The sequence below is a fragment of the Megascapheus bottae genome, chromosome X (genome assembly GCF_031878675.1).
Source record: "Megascapheus bottae isolate mThoBot1 chromosome X, mThoBot2.hap1, whole genome shotgun sequence".
Lineage (NCBI taxonomy): Eukaryota > Metazoa > Chordata > Mammalia > Rodentia > Geomyidae > Megascapheus > Megascapheus bottae.
Genome location: NC_143547.1, coordinates 31,373,684 through 31,397,347, shown reverse-complemented (window position 1 = coordinate 31,397,347; position 23,664 = coordinate 31,373,684). Strand labels below are relative to the sequence as shown.

General features: G+C 39.1%; 1 protein-coding gene across 1 annotated transcript in view; it reads left to right on the top strand.

Annotated features, from left to right (window-relative positions):
- Positions 1-17,707, top strand: part of LOC150040753 (protein Shroom2-like) — a 124,042-nt gene extending 106,335 nt beyond the window's left edge. Inside the window, exons 3-4 of the mRNA XM_090327091.1 lie at positions 17,252-17,403; positions 17,653-17,707. Of these exons, the coding sequence (XP_090183217.1) occupies positions 17,252-17,403; positions 17,653-17,707 (207 nt within the window). The remainder of the gene's footprint in view (positions 1-17,251; positions 17,404-17,652) is intronic.
- The last annotated feature ends 5,957 nt before the right edge of the window (positions 17,708-23,664 follow it).

Here is a 23,664-nt window from a genome sequence, read left to right as displayed (position 1 = left end):
GCTTATTTGTTTATTTGAAATAAGGAAGGGAAGGGGAAAAACAAGATGATTGGGAGAGGGTGGGGGTAGGGAAAGTGAGACAAAAACATGAGAAGGGGTATCAATGTTCAAGAATTAATGTACCCACTACCTGAGGAATGTAGTAACTGTAACCCCTCTATACATTACTCTGACAATAAAATACAATTTAAACAAAGAAAGAACAGAAAGGGATAGGGGAGGGGAGCTTTGGCATTAGTATGAGAGTGTCATCGAAGACTTCATCACAGATATACTGAGACAGGAACAAAAATTGTCTTGGTGTGGGGGTAGGGAGAATAGCTTGATTGAAGCATTAGCTGCCTTGGCTCTGGGCCAAGGCAAATTGCCCGAGAACCATTAAACTCTGTGTAATTCCATATAATTCACAGCAGCCCCAGGTAATCTGAATCAGACCTGACAAAACTTCACTATCAGTTATTGTCCATTAGTGCCGAATGCAACTGCAGATATTTAGACATTTCTGAGCCATACCCTGGTGGCCATAGTTTCCAAACTACAAATCAGGAAACCTTGACAAGGGTTGATAAAGAATTTATTTTTCTGACTTGTGAAATTGTTTATATGGAAAGCCCCACAAAGGTATAAACACTAAAATCATAAAGGTATAGAAATCTGAAGTCAGTGAAAAAATAGGTCAGGAAAAACTCTCATTTAAACAATGGTGGCAGCCCCCCCACAACATTTTAGAGGTATGAGGGAACTGGTTAAGCACTAAATCATTGTAGACTCTGGTTTATGCTCATCATCTGGATTTGCTCTTAGACTTTTCAGGGCTAGTAGACTGAAAAGGACTGTTGTACACAAGAAGGTGGAGTCCACGTTACTTTGAATTCCCAGATGCTGGACGTAGTTAAATATCCCAGTGTTCATGGTTTGTTTGTGAAGCTGTGTGTGTGTGCATGTATGTTTTAAATTAAATGTCTATGGTTGGGAATGTTCAGAATGTAGGAGAATCATATCTGAACATAAGATATGATTGCCATGCATCTACATTTCTCCATTTCTCTGAAGGTTTCATTCATCCCAGCAAATTAAGACTCTTAACATTTCCCCTTGGGAACCTCATTGCCAAAAAAGAATTATATTAGGAAAATTTTCTGATATAATCGGAGCCAATAATAATGCTTTTGAAAAGCAAGGTGTAGTGGCACACGTACCTGCAATCCCAGTAACCACAGAGGCAGAAATCAGGAAAATCGTGATTCAAAGCTGGTCTGGGAAGAAGTTGGTAAGGCTCTTATTTCAGCAAGTAGGCCAGGCATGGTGTACATGAGCCCTTTGTTCCCAGGTATAGAGGATGCCTAAGTATAAGGAGCCGCCCCACCTAAATGTGCAACCCTAACTAAAGCAAAAGGGTTTAGGTATATTGTAAGTGCTGCCTAGCAGCTTGAGGTCCTGAGTTCAAACCCCAGGACTGATAAAAGACAAAAGCTAGCCAGACACTGGTGGCTCACGCCTGTAATCTTAGCTACTCAGGAGGCTGAGATCTGAGGATCGCAGGTCAAAGCCAGCCTAGGCATGAAAGTCTGTGAGACTCCTATCTCCAATTAACCACCAGAAAACCAGAAGTGGTGCTGTGGCTCAACGTGGTAGAGCGCTAGCCTTGAGCTGAAGAGCCTCAGGGACAGTGTCCAGGCCCACAGTTCAAGCCCGACAACTGACCAAAAAAAAAAAGCTTAAGATGCAGCTTTAGCAAGAACTCTTTGTGATCTGAATTAAGGATCATGAATATTAATATGTTTATAAAAAGGAAAAAGGTTTGGTCATAACTTTGCAGAAGGAAGTATTTATATTGGTAAGACTTGTAACATCCTGAAACTCTATAATATGATCAACAAAGTGAAAATAATGTTATGTGTGCCAAATCAGGCAAACCCTGAGAGCCTTGCTATTTCTAATTTCAACAAATATTTATTGCGTAACTGAAAAGTGCTCAATAAAGTCATTTGTTTTCCTAGATGCCAGTAACAGTGCTGTAAAAAGACAATAACTCTTTCCCCCACTGTAATGTAAGCATCCTGATAGAAAGTAAACACACGTAGAAATAAACAAAAAGAGACAAAATGGTGATAAATTTTATGATGGTAGTAATTTGCTGGAGAGTAATAGGGAATGGTATGGAGAAAAAGAGAAGGGCAAGACAGGCAAGTCTTAGGAGGCAACATTTGAGCTGAAATCTGAATGATAAAAGGAGTTAGAAAAGGATCTAGACTGATTGCAGCTGTGAGAACAGTACATGCAAAGGTCCTGAGGTAGACATGACCTTGCTGAAGAACAGGAAGTTTGGTGGTGTGACTGCAGTGTGTGTGTGTGTGTGTGTGTGTGAGAGAGAGAGAGAGAGAGAGAGAGAGAGAGAGAGAGAGAGAGAGAGAGAGAGAGAGAGAGAGAGAGAGGGGTGGAGGGAGAGGGAGAAGGAAAGAGAGAGAGAGAGAGAGAGAGAGAGAGAGAGAGAGAGAGAGAGAGAGAGAGAGAGAGAGAGAGAGAGAGAGAGAGAGAGAGAGAGAGAAAGGAGGTCAGTGTGGCCAGATCATGTGGACCCTCTAATCTGCTGCTATTTACATTGTAAGAATCGTTCCTTGGCTTGTCTGGTTTAATTAGTGAACATAAGTAGCAGATGTTAATGGTAGGGTGGTTGGAATTTGCCCATAGGAGATGCTGGGGTCAGGGACAGGAGATGGGAAGCCCAGGGGAAGGATAAGGCCGAGAAAGGAGGTCTGGAGGGAGGTAAGAGTGAAGAGAGATAGAGGGATGGTTAATGAGGTTTTGAGAAAGTTTGGGGAGAGGTGGAATGGTACCACAGCGACCTTGTGTGTGTGAAGTCTTCTCTCAGAGGGGTTCCTTATATTGTGATGGCAAGCCTGTTACTGGTCCCTAAGGATAGAACAACAGAAGTGAGCAGAGACAAGAGCTGGAAAACTGCTTTCTCTGCATTGAGACCTAACCTGAAAGGTGAGTGGATGCCAGAAAGAATGGTTTCTAAACTGCTCACCACAGGTTTGAACTCAAATGCCCATCATTTCCTCTTTTGTGTGCCTTTTTCAGGATAATCCTGGCTTTTTAGAGGAAAAAAGAATCTCATAATTATAAGATAGAAGAGCTCCTATCCACCCATTTTTAATGCATAGAAACAATTGTGTGCTCATTCTCCCTCCCTTCCTCCCACTTCCTCCTCCCCCGTCCCCGTCACCTTCTTCTCCTCTCTCACTTTTCCTCTCCCTCTCCATTTGTGGAGGAAGCAGGTTTTTTTTAATATTGTTTGAAATATCTTGCTGAGCGGGAAGGAAATGATGTGTCATTTCTCAGTCACCATGTGAACAGGGCACTCAGAACTGAATCGTGATGGCTCACTTGTTTCCAGATTTGTAGCACAGTGTGAAAGCAGCAGGGACTATGCCAGTTTAATTTAAAGGTGGCTCTATCCTGGGGTCAGTAAAAGATATTACTGTTATTGCCTTTGCAACCTACATGTCTTGCCTGGGCACGTTCATCCTATAGAACTACAGGCTTAGGTAACAATTCTTCAGAAGGACAGTAGGCAGTGAAATGCTTCCTTTCTGCTCCTTTATTTCCTACGGGTCCCAGGACTAAGTGAGACCAGAAATTCAAATCACTGCAAAAGGGCAAGGAATTAGATAGGGGCAAAAACATGTTCTGGAAGTGGAATGCAGTTGGCCAGCTCTGGAAAAGAGCAAATCCCCATCTCTCTTTCTACAGCTGGTGGAGGGACAAGGCTACCACTAAAGATAGATGGGTGGTGTCCAGGCAATAGAGTAAGGCAGTGCTTTGCAGAAATGGCCTTTCCTCCCTCCCTCCCCAGAAGAGTGCTTTACATTAGTCCTTTTCAGTCAGAAGTGACTAATGTTGGGTATGTGCATTCTTTAGAAACTGTCGTTGGCTTTTTGCATAATGAGTTATAAATAAATGGCTTCAGGGAATCAGCCATGAGTTACTCAGTGAGCCTGGCTTTGAGATGGTTCAGATTCCTGATATTAATCACATCCTCTTGGGCTAGATAGCTGACTCTAACTCATTCAAACTCAGCTGGCAAGGTTAAAAAAATGGATTGATCAACTTGAGGAAGAGTTTTTGTACTCAGAAATGGATTGAACCTGGAGAAATAAAGATTACATTAATTTAAGTGGCCTTACTGCCATTGCTCTCTAGTCATCTGATGGAATTTAACATGCATTCTTCTTTTAATTCAGGCATTATGCATAGTTCATAAATGCAAGTGAGGTGATAAGTCCTCTTTACAGTGTGGGCATATACATGCATGTGTGTAGGTGTGTGTGTGTGTGTGTGTGTGTGTGTGTGTGTGTGTGTGTGTATGTGTGTGTGTGTGGTGCTAGAGATGAAATCCCTGGCCTTGCTTTTAACATCAAACCACACCCCTATAAAGTTTTGCATTGAATGTTTTGTAAAAGATGGATTTATTCTGGCTCCTAGGCTAACCAGCTGGCTTTACACACAATACAATATTCATGTTCCAGGGCATCATGGACTTTTCTGGTTTGTCCTAGACTGTTTAAACACCACACAATGGAGCAAATCATGGCCGTCTTTAGTAAACTCTGTTTCTGACACTTTCTTCTAGAAATCAGGGGCTAAGATTGACTCTTCTGATTTCTTCTACCCCGGGTGAAGAAAATCTCCCTGCGCTCTCACTACAACATCAGCTTTGTAAATGTCTTTGATCATTTCTCCCACTGAGGGCCTTATCTCATTGGACAGCCAAGAAGCAAGGGCCATCAATCAAAGGGCAGTAATGATGCTGAGGAAAAGCTAGTTGCTTGAGTGGCAATAGCCTAAAGAAATTTAGCTTTTAGGTGTGGGCTGCAGCAATTCTGAGGATTTGTATGGAAGAGACATCTGAAACAGACCTAAGTTGTTGCAATGGATGGCTCCAATATTGCGCGAGGACTGATTTGGTGTTTAGGAGATATCAAGATAGAAAGTGGTTGGCGATTAACAACAAAACAGAATAAAACTTTTGACCTTAACCAGTTGGCAGGTAAAAGAAAATGAAGTGTTGCCCTTTATTTTCATGTCCTGCTGAAAACATCCACCTGGGGAATAGAGTAGAAATGGAAGAAGAATATTTGAGAGCAGAGGGGAGCCCTGGGTGGGAACATTCATAAATTAGAGTCCTATTGTGGAGGTGTACTTTTAAAAGGGAAATGTTTTGCCTTGCAGACATATAAGCTGTATACTCTAGAGATCTTTATTTTCCAATTTTTCTCTAATTAAAAATAATTTTCATACCCTAAAATGCACAAATCCAAATGATTTTAAATATGTATATCCCTATGTAATCAGCAACCAGATGAATATGCATAAGGATATTTCCTGACTAAGTTACTCATGTGCCTTTCCAATCTCTTTCCATAGTTAACTCATTTTCAGAGTTATCATCATTGATTAGTTTTTCTGTTCATTACTTTTATATAACGCGGAATCATATAGTGTCTTTTCTTTTCTTTCAACATAATGCTCTTGGTATTCATGCATTTTATTGCATACGTAAATAATTTGTTCTTTTTTTGTGGGTCATGGGGCTTGAACTTGGCTTGGGTGCTGTCCCAGAGCTCTTTAGCTCAAGGCTACCACCCTACCTTTGAGCCAAACCCCGTTTCTCATTTTCTAGAAGTTAATTGGCGATAAGAGTCTCGGGTCCTTTTGTTCCTGGGTTGGCTTTGTACTTTGATCCTCAGATCTCAGCCTCCTGAATAGCTAGGCTCACAGGCGTGAGCCACTGCACCTGGCTTAATTTGTTCATTTTAATGCATGTAATGTGCCATTTTGTGTACATGTATGTTTTGATGAACCTTTGGATCCTTCTTAGTTCTTGTTTGTTATAAATAATTCTGCTAAGAACAAGCAAATATTATTTTCTGCTGATCCTGGGGCTTGAACTCTGGGCCAGTGCTCTACCCCTGACCTTTTTGTTCAAGGCTAGTGCTCTACCATTTGAACCACAGCTCCATTTCTGAGTTTTTTTCCATTGGTCATGGGGCCAGGGCGATATCCCTGAGCTCTTCAGCTGAAGACTAGTGCCCCACTACTTGGAGCCATAATGCCATTTCTGGTTTTCTGGTGGTTAATTGAAGATAAGAATCTCACAGACTTTCGTTCCAGGGCTGGTTTTGAATGGTGATCCTCAGGCCTCAGTCTCCTGAATAGCTAGGTTTACAGGCATGAGCCACTAATGCTCAGCTTTGGTAGCTACTTTTATGGACACATGTATAACATACATACACACACACACACACACACACACACACATGCACACACATATTAGTATATTAGTATTGGTGTTTGAACTCAGGTTCTTGGACTTGGTAGGCCTGTACTCTACCACTGGTACCATGACTCCAGTCCTTTTTTGTATTAGTTTAATTTTTCAGATAGGATCTTGTCACTTTGCCACAGGCCAACCTCAGACTTTGATGCTCCTATGTAGGCCTCCCATAAAGCAGGAATGTGTACCATATCCATGTGGGGCACATGTGTAGTTGTGTAATTGTACACTCCTGAGAGCAATGTAGAGAGTTCAAATTGCTTTGCATTCATGCCAGTAGTTGGCATTTAAAGTCTTCTTAATGTTAGACATTCTGCTGAATACATAGTGATATTTTACTATGAGTTAAGATAGTATTTCCTTGATGAAAAATTGTATTGAGCACTTTTTCATATGTTTATTGGGCATCTGGCTATCTTCAATGGAGTGCTTATTCAAGCCTCTGCCAAATGTTAGTTGACTACTTATCTTTCTCATCTTGACTTATAGGTTTTTTTTTTACTTTTTTATTGTATTTTATTGTTGGGATAATGTGTAGAGGGGCTACAGTTACATTCTTGACTTGTAGGATTTTTATTTTCTAGATATGTGTATATTCTAGTCCTTTGTCAGATATATGTATCATAGATATTTTCCATTTCCAGACCATGGCTTGTCTTTTCATTTTATTAGTGACATCTCTGATGAGGATATTAATTATTGTTGTGTTGATGAACTTGAGTGTATCACATTTTCTTTTATGGTTTTTGTGTCCTTCCCAAAACATGTCTGCCCACGTAAAGGTTACAAAGAGCCTGGCCTTGGTGACTCACGCCTATAATCCTAGCTACTCAGGAAGGTGAGATGAGGATCACAGTTCAAAGACAGCCTGGGCACGGAAGTCTATGAGACTATTATCTCTGATTAATCACAGAAAAAGCTGGAAGTGGTGCTGTCTCTCAACTAGCAAAACCTTAGCCTTAAGCATAAAAGAGCTCAAGTTCAGCAACCCAGGCCCAGAGTTCAAGCCCAAGGACCAGAAAAAAATTATAAAGATATGCTCCTATAGTTTCCTCTAAAAGTTTTGTGGTTTTAGCCCTTTTATCTAGGCCCATGGTCTGGACATTCTTTTTTGTTGCCAGTCCTGGGCTTGAGCTCAGGGCCTGAGCACTGTCCTTGGACTTTCTCAAGGCTAGAGCTCTACCACTTGAGCCTCAGCACCACTTCTGGCTTTTTTCTATATATGGTACCAAGGATTCGAACCCAGGTCTTCATGCATACTAGGCAAGCACTTTAACCACTAGGCCAAACTCCTGGCCCAGGTCTGGCCATTTTTAAGTAAATATTTTTATTAATAGAAAAAATTTCAAACATATGGGACCAATATACCGAATTTTACTTATGGAGTAATATCATATACTTTCAATAATAATAAATATTAATAGAGTTTGGTTTTTAATTTTTTAATGAATATAAAAATAAACAGAGGTTCTAATGGGCCATTTTGTGCACAGCTTAGAGTAGACCAATTTCAATGCCATGGTTCTAAACATCTAAATATGAATGTGTATGACAAACCCTGATAATATGAAATGTCAGCAGAAGAATTTTGTGTATTTGTTATATTTTTTAGTCTTTTTTTAATTTCAATGTACAGAGGGGTTACATTTATATTCATCAGAGAGAGGATGCATTACTTCTCACATATTGATATTCCTCTTTATGTTTTTGCCTGAGTTTTTAAATATGTAACAAGGACCTTAACTGAGCCTGTATGCTGAGCGTGTAAGAGAGCCTGGGCTTACCTTGTTGCAGTCACGTTTGTCATCTCTTATCTAGCTCACACAGTCTGCAGGGCTATCTGCCTCAGGAAGAGCAAAGACAATCTCACCTTTGACTGTTGACATCAGCAGTACTTTTACATCCCTATCCTTGTCCTACTCATCAGTGTTCTAGAGCTGAGCATGGCATTGGGCCAACTGAGTTTTGGGCAAAGATGCTTAGGATTTCACTTGTGGTCATCCACAGGGAAATTTAATGATTCAGAACTTTGACAGTCTTGGTTGTGTGGATTAGTAAACTAGATGGTGATAAAGCAGCTGAGGAGGAATTTGCTATCTGCAGGGCCAGGTGATGCTGTGGGGCACAAAAATTCCATTGACTCAAGGTCAAGGGAATGGGCGAGCCAGATCCACAGTGCATTCCTGGGGCATCGACTTCTAGGCTGGTGACTGTCAAGAATGGCTCTGCACTTGTATCTATTTCTTCACTAGAGCTACATAACCTAGTATAAGTAGGCTAGGTTATATCCTTTTCATTGATTGCTGATTTTTGCATTCTCATTTCTTTAAGAGATTGGTTTTTGTAGCTGAGCACCAAGGGGCTCAAGCCTGTAATCCTATCTACTCTAGAGGCTGAGATCTAAGGATCTTCCCATTCAAAGCCAACTCAGGCAGGAAAGTCTGTAAGCCATCAAAAAGCTGGAAGTGGAGCTGTGACTCCACTAGCCATGAGCAAAAAACAAAAGCTCTGGGACAGCACCTAGGCTCTGAGTTCAAGCCCCAGTTTCCCTCCCCCCCCCTCTCTCTCTCTCTCTCTCTCTCTCTCTCTTTCTCTCTCTCTCTCTCTCTCTCTCTCTCTCTCTCTCTCTCTCTCTCTCTCTCTCTCTCTCTCTCTGTTTCTCTCTCTCTCTCCCCCCCTCCCTCTCTCTCTCCCTCTCCCTCCCTCCTCCTCCCCCTCCCACCCCCCCCCCTCTCACACACACACACACCACAGCACACACACACACGAGATTGATTTTTGTTTTCTTTTGCCTTTTAGGAAGCTGGGGGGTAAAGTAGGAAAAAATGAAATGATTTACCACAGAAATTCTTTTTTTAACCCTTTATTGGGATTGGGTAATTACATGCATAATCATTTTTTCATTCACACTGATAAGGATCAGCATTCTGATTTACAAAGCTTATAAATAATATAAAATGCAAAGAACTCAAGTTATACATAGAAAGAAAGCTTAACTCTTTGAACATTATTGCTACTTTTTTTCCTGATAGGGTGATATGTACCTTCCCTTCCTGTTGCTTAGCATCAACTGTCCCCTCCCTCCTTCCCTCTCTCTCATTTCCCGCCCTACCCTCACCACCCCTGAGTTGCTCAGTTTACCTTTCACAGAATTTATTTTAAAAAATCAAACAGAACAACCAACAAACCAAACTGCTTTGGAAATTTGAAAAGGATTTTTAAGGTAGGAAGTTGCTGAGAGAGACAAGTTAGGGCAGCTAACTTGTCTGCAACCGGAAATCAGAGAGTTGATAGTCATCATAAGGAAACTGCAGAAATTCAAAAGCCCACATCTCCTATGTTCAGGGCACCCTGATTAATTTCTCCAACCATGAAGAGATTCTACAAGATACCAGGAAGCAAGAATGGAGATATGGAAAAGAGTTCCAAGAGGGTAGACAAATGAAGAGCAGAACTGGGGGAGAAGGCAGTCATGAAATTCAATGCACATGCTACAAATTAAGAAAACGGAAGGAAAGGATTGGGATGGGAGCTGTGGGGGAGAATGATGAAAGGTATGACACTGATTAAGATGCATTATATTCATCAACTGCTTTGTTGAATGGCAACTCCTTTGTACAACTACTTAAAGATTAAAAAATTACCTCAAAAATTCAGTTCACTCAAGTTTTCACAGAAAGCTTCAGAAAGACCAAAGACTTCTGTTACACACTGTGGGGTGGGAATGTAAAACAGTGCAGCCACTATGGAAATCAGTATGGAGATTTCCTAAAAAACTAAAAATAGATCTTCCTTATGACCCTGTCATATTACTCTTAAGGAATGTATGTGAACATACAGTTGGGATAGCTACATGTCTTTGTTTATAACAGCAGCATTCACAATAGCCAAAATATGAAGTCAGCCTAGATACCTATTAGCTGATGAATAGGTAAAGAAATTGTGATAGAGGTACACAGTGGAGTGTGATAAAGGAGAAGGAGATTATGTTGGTTGCAGGAAAATGGATGGAAGTAGAGATCATCATATTAAATGAGATACACCCATCATATATTCTCTCCAATGCAGAATTTCGTCCTTAGAAATAAATGGCAGGGTTATAAAATCTGTGTGTGGGTACCAGTAGGTGGGGGAGGGTAAACCAAGGGATAGTGGGAAGTTGAATGTGGTTGGAATATTTTATACTCAAATATGAAAAGAATCTATCCTGTTAAATTTGCTTTAAGATAGGAGTGGAGGGACAGGGGGAAGTGAGAGTGTGTATAGATTTGATCTCATACATTATATACATGTATGGAAACATCACAAATGAAACTCCTTTGTACAATCACTGTATGTTAATAAAAATGGAACAAAGAAAGAACAAGGGCTTTATCATTCTTGGATGACCCTACCTTTTCTTTTCCACTCCTGGATTTGAGCTGAGGGCCTGGTCACTGTCCTCAGGTTTTCTCAAGGCTAGACCCCTTCCCCTTGAGCCACAGCACCACTTCCAGCTTTTTCTATGTATGTGCTACTGGGGAATTGGACCCCAGTCTTCATGTGTACTAGGCAAGCACTCTACCATTAGGCCAAACTCCTGGCCTGGATGACCCTACTTCTTAACAAACTTCTCAAAGTCAGCTTCTCATCATATCTAGTGTTTTTCTCTATAATTTCCCAGAAAAGATTAAACTGCTGAACAGATGTTTATAGTGTTATTAAAAACTTGAAAATCTTTCAAAGGTTCTAAAGAACCTCAGAGAGGAAAAGGTATATATATATATATATATATATATGTATATATATATATGTGTGTGTGTATGTGCATATATGTGTAACAAACTGTATTTTCATGTGGACCTTTTCTATTCTTTTGCAAAAAAAGCACATCAATTAACATTTGTAGTTAGGCATTGTGGTACATATCTGTAATCTATAAGCACTTAGGAGACTGAGGAAGGCCAGTATGGGCTACATTGTGAGACCCTGTCCTTTAAAAGAAAATAAACCAGGAAAGCCAATTGCATTGTTCATTTGTTTACACTATAGACATGCTGATAGAAGTCAGAGTATGTGTCGGGTTGCTAATTTGGCCAGAATTGCTGAAAATTAAGAATCAGGTAATATTTACCTTTTCTACAATTATTTTGGAGAAAGCAGAGATATTAACAATCATGTCATTGATTTTTTCACATTATTTTTAATTGCTTAAAATAAAGAGTATTAACAACATTTCCCTATGTACGCATGATGTACTTTGATCATATTCACACCCTCTATCACACTTGTCCCCATTTCCATTCCACATGCCTCACAGTCCCTCTTTTATTTTCCATTCCCCTTTCATATACTCCTTGGTTCCACTGTGAGGAAAGGTATGATACTTGTCCTTGTGAGATTAGATTGTTTCTCTTAACTTGATGGTCTCTAGGTCCATTTTCCTGCAAATGACAAATTTCCATCAATGTTCATGGCTGAATAATACTGCACTGTGATACATAGATATTTTCTTGATGTCTTCATCTGTTGATAGGCACTTGGGATGACTCCACAACCAGATTATCCTGAGTAGGGCAACAATAAATGAGGATGTACAGGCATCTGTGTGGTAATCTAACATAATTCTTTGCGGGTATATACCTAGAAGTGGTATATCTGGATCTTGTACAAGTTCTAGTTTTATGCTCTTGAGAAACTTCCGTACTGATTTCCATAAGGGCCACAACTTATTTATATCCCCACTGTGTTAGTATATGAAGGTTCATCTACACCCTCAGTCTCAGTTTGGTATTCTTGAAGATAGCCATCCTCAGGAGTAAGAATTAAAGTATGGTTTTAATTGGCATTTCTCTAAGGGATAAAGATGCTGAATAATTTTTTCATGTTTTTTTTTTGGCCCCAGTCCTGGTGCTTGAACTCAGGGCCTGAGCTTTTATGCTCAAGGCTAGCAGCCTACCATTTGAACCACAACTCTACTTCTGGCTGTTTGGTGGTTAATTGGAGATAAGGGACCAGGGACTAGGGCTGGCTTCAATCCATGATCCTCAGGTCTCAGCTTCCTCAGTATCTAGGATTATAGGCCTGAGCCACTAGCACCTAGCTCTTCATTGATTTTTTTTTGCCAGTCCTGGGCTTGAGCTCAGGGACTGAGCACTGTCCTTGGGCTTTCTAAAGGCTAGAGCTCTACCACTTGAGCCTTAGCACCACTTCCAGCTTTTTTTCCTATATATGTGGTACCAAGGAATTGAACCTGGGTCTTCATGCATTCTAGGCAAGCACTCTACCACTAGGCCAAACTCCTGGCCTCTTCATTGATTTTCAATGCTGCACTTATACTACTATAATAAGCTTTGAATGCTTCTTGGTTATTAGTGTTGCAGCTGATATTTTTCCCTCTAAATTCAATTTAAAATTGTATATCTGATTAGTATTTCATCCCTTCACTTTTGCATTATCTCCTAAGCATATTCAGAAGACACAACAAATATCTGCTTGTATCTGATTAAATAGAAACTGCTAGAAAGCCAATTGGTCCTGCTCAGCCTATTTTTCTTTGCCTATTACTCTCAAGGGGCCAACTTGTCACTTTGTTGACAGCTATCAGAGAACTTCATGCTTCATTGGAAACCCATCATACATCTCCATACTGCTAGCTCATTAGCACAAAATGGGGCTTCGGTAATCTTTTTCTCCCATTGTCCCAACTATGCCTTATTAAGTGTTCCAGCCTTGGTGGACCACTGAAACAATGGAGAAAGTCCAAGGGGAGTTGAGAGATGGCTGCTAATTAGTCAGTTTTGCAGGAGTGTAACATGGATAAAGGCAAAGCACAACAGGGAGAAAAGCTAGGATTATCTATGTCAGCAGAATAATAATGCACGACTTTGCTATCCACTTCACAGGTCACTGAATGTCAGAGCTATCTAAGCCCAGGGCTCTTAGAGCCCCAGGAGAACATCTAGTCTGGCCTCTACATTTTACCAGTAAGGGTGAAAGAGGCTACTGGGGGAAAAAGTGACTTGTCCAAGGTCATTCAGCTCTCCCCAGCTTTCTAGATACCAGCTGGCATTTGGTTATATAACATCTATGCAATCAATTCTCAGTTTTGTCAGCTACTCACCTAGTACAACGATCACTTGGATAATCCAGAATGACATGTAAGTGAACCATGGTTTACATTGAGCTTTGTGCTGTGTGTTTATACCAACAATCCAGTACATCTGGCTTAAATCTGAGAATTAACAACATTTCAAATGAAACAGGATAGCCACCCTGAAGGTCTGATTCAGGACGAGCTGGATATTATACAGACCCCACAAAGGGGATGTGAATTTCAACAAGTTGTTTTGATTCACACCTTTGCTGGGCCCCCCGACAGAGATAGGAGGAGAGTTGTGAAAAGGGGAAAATCAAAACTTTCTAAACTTGTAAAAATCTTTAAAATGTATGCATATTTTAAAATATGTCAAGATTTAAATATAGTTAAAGCACATTAAAGAATAGTATATAATAGTATAGAATGGCATATATAATATACATAATTATACTATATTATATAAAATATAATCATATAGATATTATATCATCTATTCTATAATACATAGAAATATATTATAGAATAAAGTATATTATAAAATTTCCCTTCCTCTGTCTCTTTGATTACTTCTTTTTCCTTTTTTTTTTTACATTTTCCTTGCAAGGAACATGAACATCTGCTTCATCTTCTATGTAAACAGATATATGGTTGAGCCACTGACCTAATGAACTTTCTGTCGGGAGGTCAAACAATAAATGAAAGACTGGATCTCAAGAATGAAAACATAAGGGAGAAGATGGACTAGTGAGCAAAAAATACTAAAAGGACCAATATGCAGGGAAGAGTAATGAGTCAGAAGATGTACAGCTCAGTAAATATCCTGTTTCTGGTAAAGGGTTTGTTTGAGGTTGAATCCAGAAGATCTTTCATTAAATGGAATCTCTTTTCCTGATTTGGACCCACCTAGGCTCAGGGATTGTGTTAGGTCTCTTATTAGGGCATCCTCACACTTGTACTAAAGTGGCATTATTACATTCAATATATCTTCTCTGAGGAAAATTCTGGCATTTAACAAAACAATCTAGGAATACAATACCTGTTGAAAGGAAAACTTGCTATGGGTATCAGGAATATAATAATTCAGTTGTATGAGTAAAAATGAGGATATTGAACATCAACAGGGGAAATCTATTAGCATCCATTAGTTAGATTCTCTTATTTGTAGCTAGATGTTGGTAGCTTGTCTGGAAATCCTAAACTACTCAGGAGGCTGAGATCCAGAGGCTTTGTGGTTTGATGTCAGCCTAGGCAGAAAAGTCCTCAAGTTCTACCTCTGAAAATAACCACCAAAAAGCAGGGCTGAAGGTGTGGCCCAAGTGGTAGAATCCCAGCTGAACAAGCAATCCAAGTTAAAGTGAAGCCCTGACTTCAAACCCTAATACTGCTTCCATCCATCCATATCCATCCATCCATCCATCCATCCATCCATCCATCCATCCATCCACCCACCCATCCACAGATTCCCATTTGTGGTTTTTTAAATTTGTTTCAGAAAGTCATTTCAAATGGCTGGTCCCATTGTATCCTCTGTATTGAAAGTTCTGCTTGTGCTGAGGGCCTTCCAAGGATGTTAAAAGAATGAGTCATTCAAAGAGAATGTCTGAAGTTCAACCGTAGCCCTTTACTTTGCTTTCCCTTTACTTTTTTTGAGTGCAGGCAGCAGCATCTGTAAAGTAATAATGACAATGGAAATCAAAGTATAATCCTAATTAATTTACTGGGAGTTGACCCCCATTTAACAACAGTGACTTGTTTTGTCTAGGGTGGCCCAGGAATGGGATCAAAGGTATATTCATTGTCATTTGGCTGGCCTATCATTTGTCACACAAAGGTTAATATTTTTTTTAAAAGTTGGATTAGCAGCAATCCATTTAACTTAGAAGTTCAGTTTCTTTGATGGAGTTTAAAAAATCTTGAATTAGTATTTCCCTTTGAACTCAGAGCTGTTGTCTGCCAAATTGCATATAAGCTACTCGATCTAAAGTGTTATTCTAACCTCTGAGGGGTGGGGACAGATTTAAGGGATGCTATAAAATTCTGAGAGAAATATTAGAACAAGAGTAGAAAGGGTATACACACTTTAAGGAAAAACCAGTTCTTAGTTGCCCCATTATACGATTTTTATTTACCATATATTTACCCATATATTTACCATATATTTACCCACTGTATGATTTTTATTTACCATACATTAGTTGTACAAAATGGTAGTTCTATGTGACATTTCATAAATACATGGAATATGTCCCAATCAAATTCACCCTATCTATCACTGTCCCCCTTACCCTCTCATCATTGTTAAAACAATTTCAATAGCTTTCATTATTCTATTTTCAGATATTCAAATATTTACCCCCATTTCCCCTCTCGGTTTCCTTCCCCCTCCCACTGATACCCCCTCATGAAGATGGCATGTAGAATCTCAATAAAAGCTATTGATCAATTAGGAGCAAGAAAAAAGAAAGCAATGGAAGTTCTTCTGACTAAAATATAATATATGCACCTCTGAAATATCATGGCAGAACCCCATAGTACAATTAATAATTACTGAAAAAATGAATGACAGAAAAGGGCTGCATGATTTAATTCATCTGACCTCTATACATCAAACAAACCACTCTGGATTATGTCTGTTGGATCTCAGCTGAAATAGTAACTTTAGTCAGTGACTCCCTTCCTATGCTAGGAGCTAGGAGCAGTGTTCATTCCGTATCACTCTACTGTACCACTTGTTATGTTGCCCTGTACATAATAAAGATTTGCTGAATACTTGAAGGATGAGTTCATGGGTAGATGAGACAACTCCTGACACACTTGCTGGAATCCATCGTCTAATAGGGCGAGAACTCGCCTTTGTAAGAAATGGAATGTTACATGTAAAAATGGCCATAAGCAAGACCCACTGGGGACATTCTGACTTGCTTTTCCCTACCTTTCAGGCTATTACCTCTGCTTTTGCTTTCCATAGCTCCAGCCTGAAAACCTTCTCACACACACTTCCCTCCCTGCTCAGTGGGAATGTGTAGGCTGTTGGACAGTAAATCCTCTGCATTCCCAGTTATAACTGAGTGCCTCTGGGTGGAAATGCTATGCTGGGAACTTGAAGAGACATAGATGAATGATAGCTATTCTTTGTGTACCTAACTATGTATCTTTTGAATTTGAAGTTCCACTCTCAGAATATTGCACTGGGCCATCTTCAAGGTCTTTCAGTGTTGACTCCTTTGTCACTCTTGATTCCTTGCTTATATGTGTTAAGCATTCACCACTCCCAGCGAATTTGTACATCAATAAGCTTGTGAAGTAGGTATTCTTATGATCTATATTTTTAAGACAGAGGTAACAGAGACATAGTTGTTGGGTAACTTGGTCAGGATTCCAGAGGTAGAAAATAGTAGAGGCAGAACTCAAAGACAAGTTTATCAGACTTCAAAGCTTTCCCAGAGATAGGAAAAGAATTGGCAACTTATACTGGAGCTTGGCTCTTCTAATTTCTGTGCACCCTGTACCATGCTTTGCTGTTACTTTAGCCACCCTGTGAGCTTCCTTCTAAGGCATCTATGCTTTTTTTAGAGGTGCGTGTCTCCCCAGATGGACTGCTCATTCCTCTAGGCAGGGATTGCATTATTTGTGTCCCTCCTTCCTCAAGGGCTTACCCAACCTTTGCTTTCAGTAAACAATGGCCTGTGATCAACTCCTCAGCTGCTCCGGAGCTGCCTGAAGCCATTCCCCAGCATTATTTGTGGCTCCAAAGCTGGGAGGAGCCAGAAAGTAGAATTATGGGGAAGAAGTCCCCTCACCACTTGCTTTCTGTTTTATTCTCTGCAACACAGATTGAAGATGGAGGCAAGGCAGCCTTGTCCCAGAAGATGAGGACTGGTGATGAGCTGGTGAATATTAATGGCACTCCATTGTATGGCTCCCGCCAAGAGGCCCTGATCCTCATCAAAGGCTCCTTCCGGATCCTCAAGCTGATTGTCAGGAGGTAAGGCACAGATAGTTCAAGAGGCTACGGAAACTGTTTGGCTGGTGTAAAACCTTAATAGAATCTCATCTTTAGCATTATCATTGAAGGGAGAGGCAGTTCATTGTGAGCAGGCTTTTGTTGACAAATGAAGCAAAATGACAGGGACAAGGGCTTTAAAGTATGACTTTATCTCATACTAACCATACCCACTTTTGATGAATTTATTTTGCTTCTGTAAGATTTGGCTTTTTAATTTGTTCTTCACAGGAATAAATGTCTCAGTGCAGATCAACGACCAATTTTTCTGTCTCCTTCAGAATGAGTGACTGTTTATTCAATTACACATCAATGAACATTTCAACACACCCAACTGCCAGTTAGTTGGGGGTAAACTCTTAAGAAACCTGCCCTCAAGGAGTGTACAATATGACGGGGGGGGGGGGATAAAGACACAGCTATGCTAAGTTCCTTAGCAACATCTTTTTAAGGAAAGCATTAAAGGAGGTTTTCACAAGGTGGTGTGTGATTGTCAAAGAGATTGTTCAGCTAGACATTCCTATGAAAAGCAGAAATTCCCATTTCTATTCCTATTAAATTCATATGAAAAGAGATCACTTCAGACAGGCTTGAGAAGAAGAGATGGTATTTGAGCTAAACAGTGGGTGGAATGGGAACACTTCAGCCTCAGAAAGGGAGACATAGCAAGTGGAATGGTATAAGATGGAAGAAGGAAGGACACAGTTGGAGAATAGTTATTTTCCTGCCAACCAAAATATCTTCCCATTATGGAGTTTGCTACATGGTTTCTGTGGGGATGTGATGCTGCTAACCGAGCCCAGGCTTCACATATTACCATCCAACTACTCCTGCCTTTGTTTCATTTTCTTGCTGTATTTTTGATTTATGTTGCTGGAGCTTAGACCTTTCCATTTTCTATGGAATGGTTTCTTTTATCATTATGGATATGCCAACGTTTTCCATCTTAATTATTATTATGTTCTTAAAAAATAAGTCCTTACAAATGGCCCTGTGGCGCAAAGTGGCACAAAGTCTTGAGCTGAAGAGCTCAGTGATAGCGCCCAGGCCCAGAGTTCAAGCCCTACAACCAACCCCAACCTCCAAACAAAAATAGATCTGTAAGTAGTTGTACAAGCTGTGTAGGAATATCTTGATCACATCTTAATTACTTTATGGGATAAAATGTAAAAGCCTTATCCCGTAAGAATACTTCTTGATCGGGCTGCCACTCTATTTTCCTCCTTCAGTGTATACTTCGTTTCAGAAGCAGAGTCTGTACTGTATGCATTGTGTCAACTTTTGTATCTGCCATTTAGCTTTTCAATCCCTGTAGTTTGATTTTGGCTCTCAAAACTCCTCTCAGGGTACACCTTTTATCTTCTAGTTTCCAAAAACAGTAGGCTATTTTCAATCTTCACCACGTAGGATTTATATATGGCAAATATGTGATGGCACTTGAAGTCATTACTATGTCCGTGTATGAAATTCTTACTTTGAAGATACCCTGTAATCTGTTCTTTTCTTCCCACTTTAGGGGATCTGTTCTTTTCTTTCTTCTTTATTTTCCGGGTATAATAGAGTTTGAATTCCAAGACTTGTACTTGGTATGCTAGTGCTGTACTACTTGAGCTATTCCTCTAAGCCCTTTTACACAAGGTACTTTTCAGATAGGGTCTATTTATTTTATTTTCCTAAACAAATCTGGGATCACCATCCTCCTATGTAGGCATCCCTCATAACAGGGTTTGTTGAGATGGGCTCTTCATTAACTTTTTGCTTGGGCTAGACTCAAATTATGATCTTCCTGATCTCCCCTGCCCAAGTAGCAAAGAACACAGATGCAACCCACCACGTCTGGGCCTTCTTTGTTCATTAAAAAATTAGGTTCTTAAAAATTAGTTTCTTTTGTTACCTGTTATTTTCCTTACTCTCCTGTAAAAGCTGACATTTTCTCTAGCTTCCTTCTTTCTAACTTCATTCATTAGCTATGAGAAATCATGTTTTTCTACCTTCTACTTATTTCTATGTGAATAACAGGATCTGTGTCCCATTCATATAAACAACTTTCTACTGCATATTTATTCTTAGGGGTCTTTGAAGCATTTTAAGCACAATATACTCAAAACCCAACACATCATCTTCCCTTACTCAGCTCCTTACACTGGAGACCATACACTCAGCATACCAATTCAGAAACAGCATTTCTTCATTGTTTTCAACCCCATATCCAAATAATTTATACTGAAAAAGATTTGGGTTTAGGAAGGGGAGGTTATATAGCATCCCACTGGTGTATTACTATTATTTACTGGTACCTAAGATTAAGCCAAACCTGTATGTACCTGAACAGGAGTGATATATATATATACACACATATATAATTATAAAATACATTATACTATACAATAAATATATCATCAATTCAGTTTTGCTTTGTTTTTGTGGTGCTATGGGTGGAATCGAGGGCCTTGTGCATATTAGAGAACTATTGTACTAAAGAGCTACCTCTCTAGAGCTTTGGTTTTAAACAAAACTCCTTGGAGATTAGGCTTGATAAAAATTCTTATTTGGGAGTCCAAAAGGCCCACTACACCCTGATTATATCCTAGTATAATGTCTTTCACATAATGGGGTCTGTGCCTTTGTCTGAATAAATGAAGCACAACTGCAGTTGGAGGAAGCAAACATTGTTAAATAGGGAGTGCAACAGAAATGTAGTATGCTTTGTAGCCTAAGCTCTTACTGGGAAGCAATTAGGGATGGAAATAATTGCCCTGTGAGATGCTGGTCATACATAAATAGCATCCCTTCGAGTGAGCAAAGACAGCTTGTCAGTGGCTTCTGAGGCAATTTCACCAGAATGCTAGGTTCCTGAGTTTTACCCACTCAATTTTCCTTGAGGATTTTCTAATCTTTCTCCCCTCTATAGCAACAGTTGCCACTAGAAGTCACTTAGGAATGGCTGTGTTTATGGCCTTAAGGTCCTTTGGTTTTCATGGTTTAGCAGGTCCCATGGCTCCCTGAGCTTGTAGTTTATCTCTGCTCCTATCCTATTGGTGGAGGCCTTCAATGCATAATTTATGAGGTGATGCTGCCCTCTTGTGGAAAACTTAACCTTTATCTATGGACTACCCTGGACATCCCTTGCTTCCATCACGATGCCCCTCTCCCGACTAAATTTGTGTCAGACTTATCTGTTCTTCATAAATTCACACATAAAGAAATTCAAGTTCATTGTAGTTTATGAAAACCCAGCCTAGGGTTTTTTTTTCCTTAATGGTTTGAGTAAGCAGTTGACTGATGATGATCCAAACTGGGCTTTAGGGCTTGGCTTGAGTCCTTAAGAATGAACTTTAGAAAATGGCCTATCTTGGAAGTGGCACTGTGGCTCAAGGGGTAGGGTGGTAGCCTTGAGCTGAAGACCTCAGGGACAATGCCGAGGCCCAGAGACCAAGTCCATCAACCAACAAAAAAAAAAAAAAGAAGGAAAGAAGAGATAAAGAAAAAGGCCTATCTTGAATAGCTAGCCTAGCTCATCCTCCTATATTGTCTTTGAGATAACAATTACTCAGAAATCTAGGTGCAATACAACCTTCCCCCTTGCCTAACTCCTGATTCAAGTAATTTCAAGTCTTAATGTTTTTAACCTGCTAAAAAGCTTTTTGTTGCTTTCATCTTAATCCAATCACTCATGATTTCTCACCTGGACTATTTTAAGAGCCTTCCCACTGGTTTCTCAGCATTAAGTCCACCTCCTTCCAATCAATCCATTTTCTAAATAGACATCTGAACAGGTCAGGAACAAGAACCATGTCGTTCTCAGAAAGATACATTTTATATTGACAGAAGATGCCAGCTGGATCCAAGATAAACTATTTTCTTTTACAAAAATATGTCATCTAAATATATAAATACACAAAGAAAAGACTATTAGTAATACAAGAAAGAAAAATTATGGCAACGTCTATATGGGAGATTATGACAGCAAAGCACACTGAAACATGAATACTTAAGAGGAGATGAGAACATGATTCATTACAGAAAATTAATAAATTTCAAAACATTTATGCTCTTTTTAAATATTCAAAGATCATTTAAAAATGATGGTGTTATGCCACAAAGAAAACTTCTACAAACTCATAAAAGTAGAAATTACATTGGTTTGTTTTCTGATGCTAATATGTTATTTACAAATTTATTAACAAATTAGACTAAAATCTTCAACATGATTATATCAGAGCACATTTATATGCCATTATTAGCTCAAAAACACTAGAAAACTAATAAAATACTAAAAATGAGATCATAACTTATCAATACTTTGAGATCAGTACTCAGAAGTAAATTCATAATCTTAAATATTTTATTATTAAAAATGAAGATTTAAATTACATGACTAAGAATCCAATATAATGTAATGCCAAAGGCTAGGTTATTTTGAAGAAAATAAATTAAATAGATAAGCCTCCAGCAAATTTAATCAAGAAAACAAAGATGAATTTTAAACTAAGTTTCAATAAGAAATGAATAAAAACAAATGCAATGACATTTTCCAAAATTAAAGACAGTGCTATAATTATACCTTTGTAAATATGAAAAATCTTATAGAAATTTCCCAAATATAACATCATTTTAGTTATGAAAATTATTGAGAAGTTGTAAATTGAATAGGCTTGTAACAACAGAAACATTGAAAATAATTATCAATGAAAAATTTCAAAACTACTATAGATAAGTGAGTTCCTTTATATTTTCTAAATTAGACGATTCTAATTTTAGTAGTGTTAAAAATTTGAAAATGTTGTAGTTTTTCACATTATTTTTGAAGATAACATTATTTTGATACCAACACCAGACTGCTGTAAAAGAGAGTATTCTACATTGTGAGTTTAGTTTTAAAATCTAAATACAATTTAAGTATAATTCTATAAAATCTAATTCAGTAATATAAGGCAATGAGAATTACACTAAGTGTTAAGTTATCTGTATCCACATCCATTTTTTTTTTGAAGTAGGATTTTGGTATGGAGCCCAGACTCTTCTCTGAATTGTGATTCTCCTGCCTTAGCCTCACAAGTGCTGTGATTATAGCTAAAATATGTCCAGCTAAGATACTTTCTTTTGTCCAGTCCTAGGTTTGAACTTGGGGCCTGGGCACTGTCCTTGAGTTTTCTCAAGGTTAAAACTCTACCACTTGAGCCATAGTGCCACTTCTGGCTTTGTCTGTATATGTGGTACTGAAGAATCGAACCCAGGGTTTCATGTATGGTAGGCAAGCACTAGAGCACGCTCCCAGCCCCAAGACAGATTTTTTTTTTAAATGTAAAAATTTTGACCAGGCATGGTGCATACCAAGGCCAGCCTGGAGCAAAGTTAGCAAAGGAAACTCTGAAAAAATAAAAATTAAGAAAAGAAAAAAAGGGGAAAAAACCTAAAAAATGAAAGGACTGAGAATGGCTCAAGTGATAAAGCCTTTGCCTAACAAGCATGAGAAAAAGTTTTATCCTTAGTATCACAAAAAGGTCAAATCTTAGCTCTCCTGCAGACATAAAAATGAATAGGGGCTGGGAATGTGGCTTAGTGGTAGATTGCTTGCCTAGCATGCAATAAGCCCTGGGTTTGTTTTCTCAGTACAATAAGTACAGACAAAGCCAGAAGTGACACTGTGGATCAAGTGGTAGAGTGTTAGCCTTGAGCAAAAAGAAGCTTAGGGACAGTGCCTGTGCCCTGAGTTCAAGTACCAGGTCTGCCAAAAAAATGAACATATGTTAATGATTTTACTTAACTATAATGAACAAGCTGTAAGTAAACTAGTTAGTTCTAAGGAGAAGTCAAGGTATCACAAATTCTGTTCAAAGGTAACAGATCACAGTAACAAATTAGGGACTATAGGAAGAAATATCTCCACCTCCTATTTCAATAATCAAACAACAAACACTGGGGAATGACCTCAAGAGGAAATATACAGGGGACACATAGGAGGTATATGGAAGAATTCATAAAAATATGCAGAAAAAAATCTGTGAACAAATAATTTTAAATAGTGTGACTGAACTTAAGGCACTGTGTTAAGTAATTTTTTTCGGTCAGTCATAGGGCTTGCACTCTGGGCCTGGATGTTATCCTTGAGCTCTTCAACTCAAGGCTACCCCTACCCTTTGAGCACCACTTCTGATTTTCTGGTGGTTAATTAGAGATAAGAGTTTCATGGACTTTAGTGCCCAGGCCTCCTGAGTAGATAGGATTACAGGGGTGAGCCAC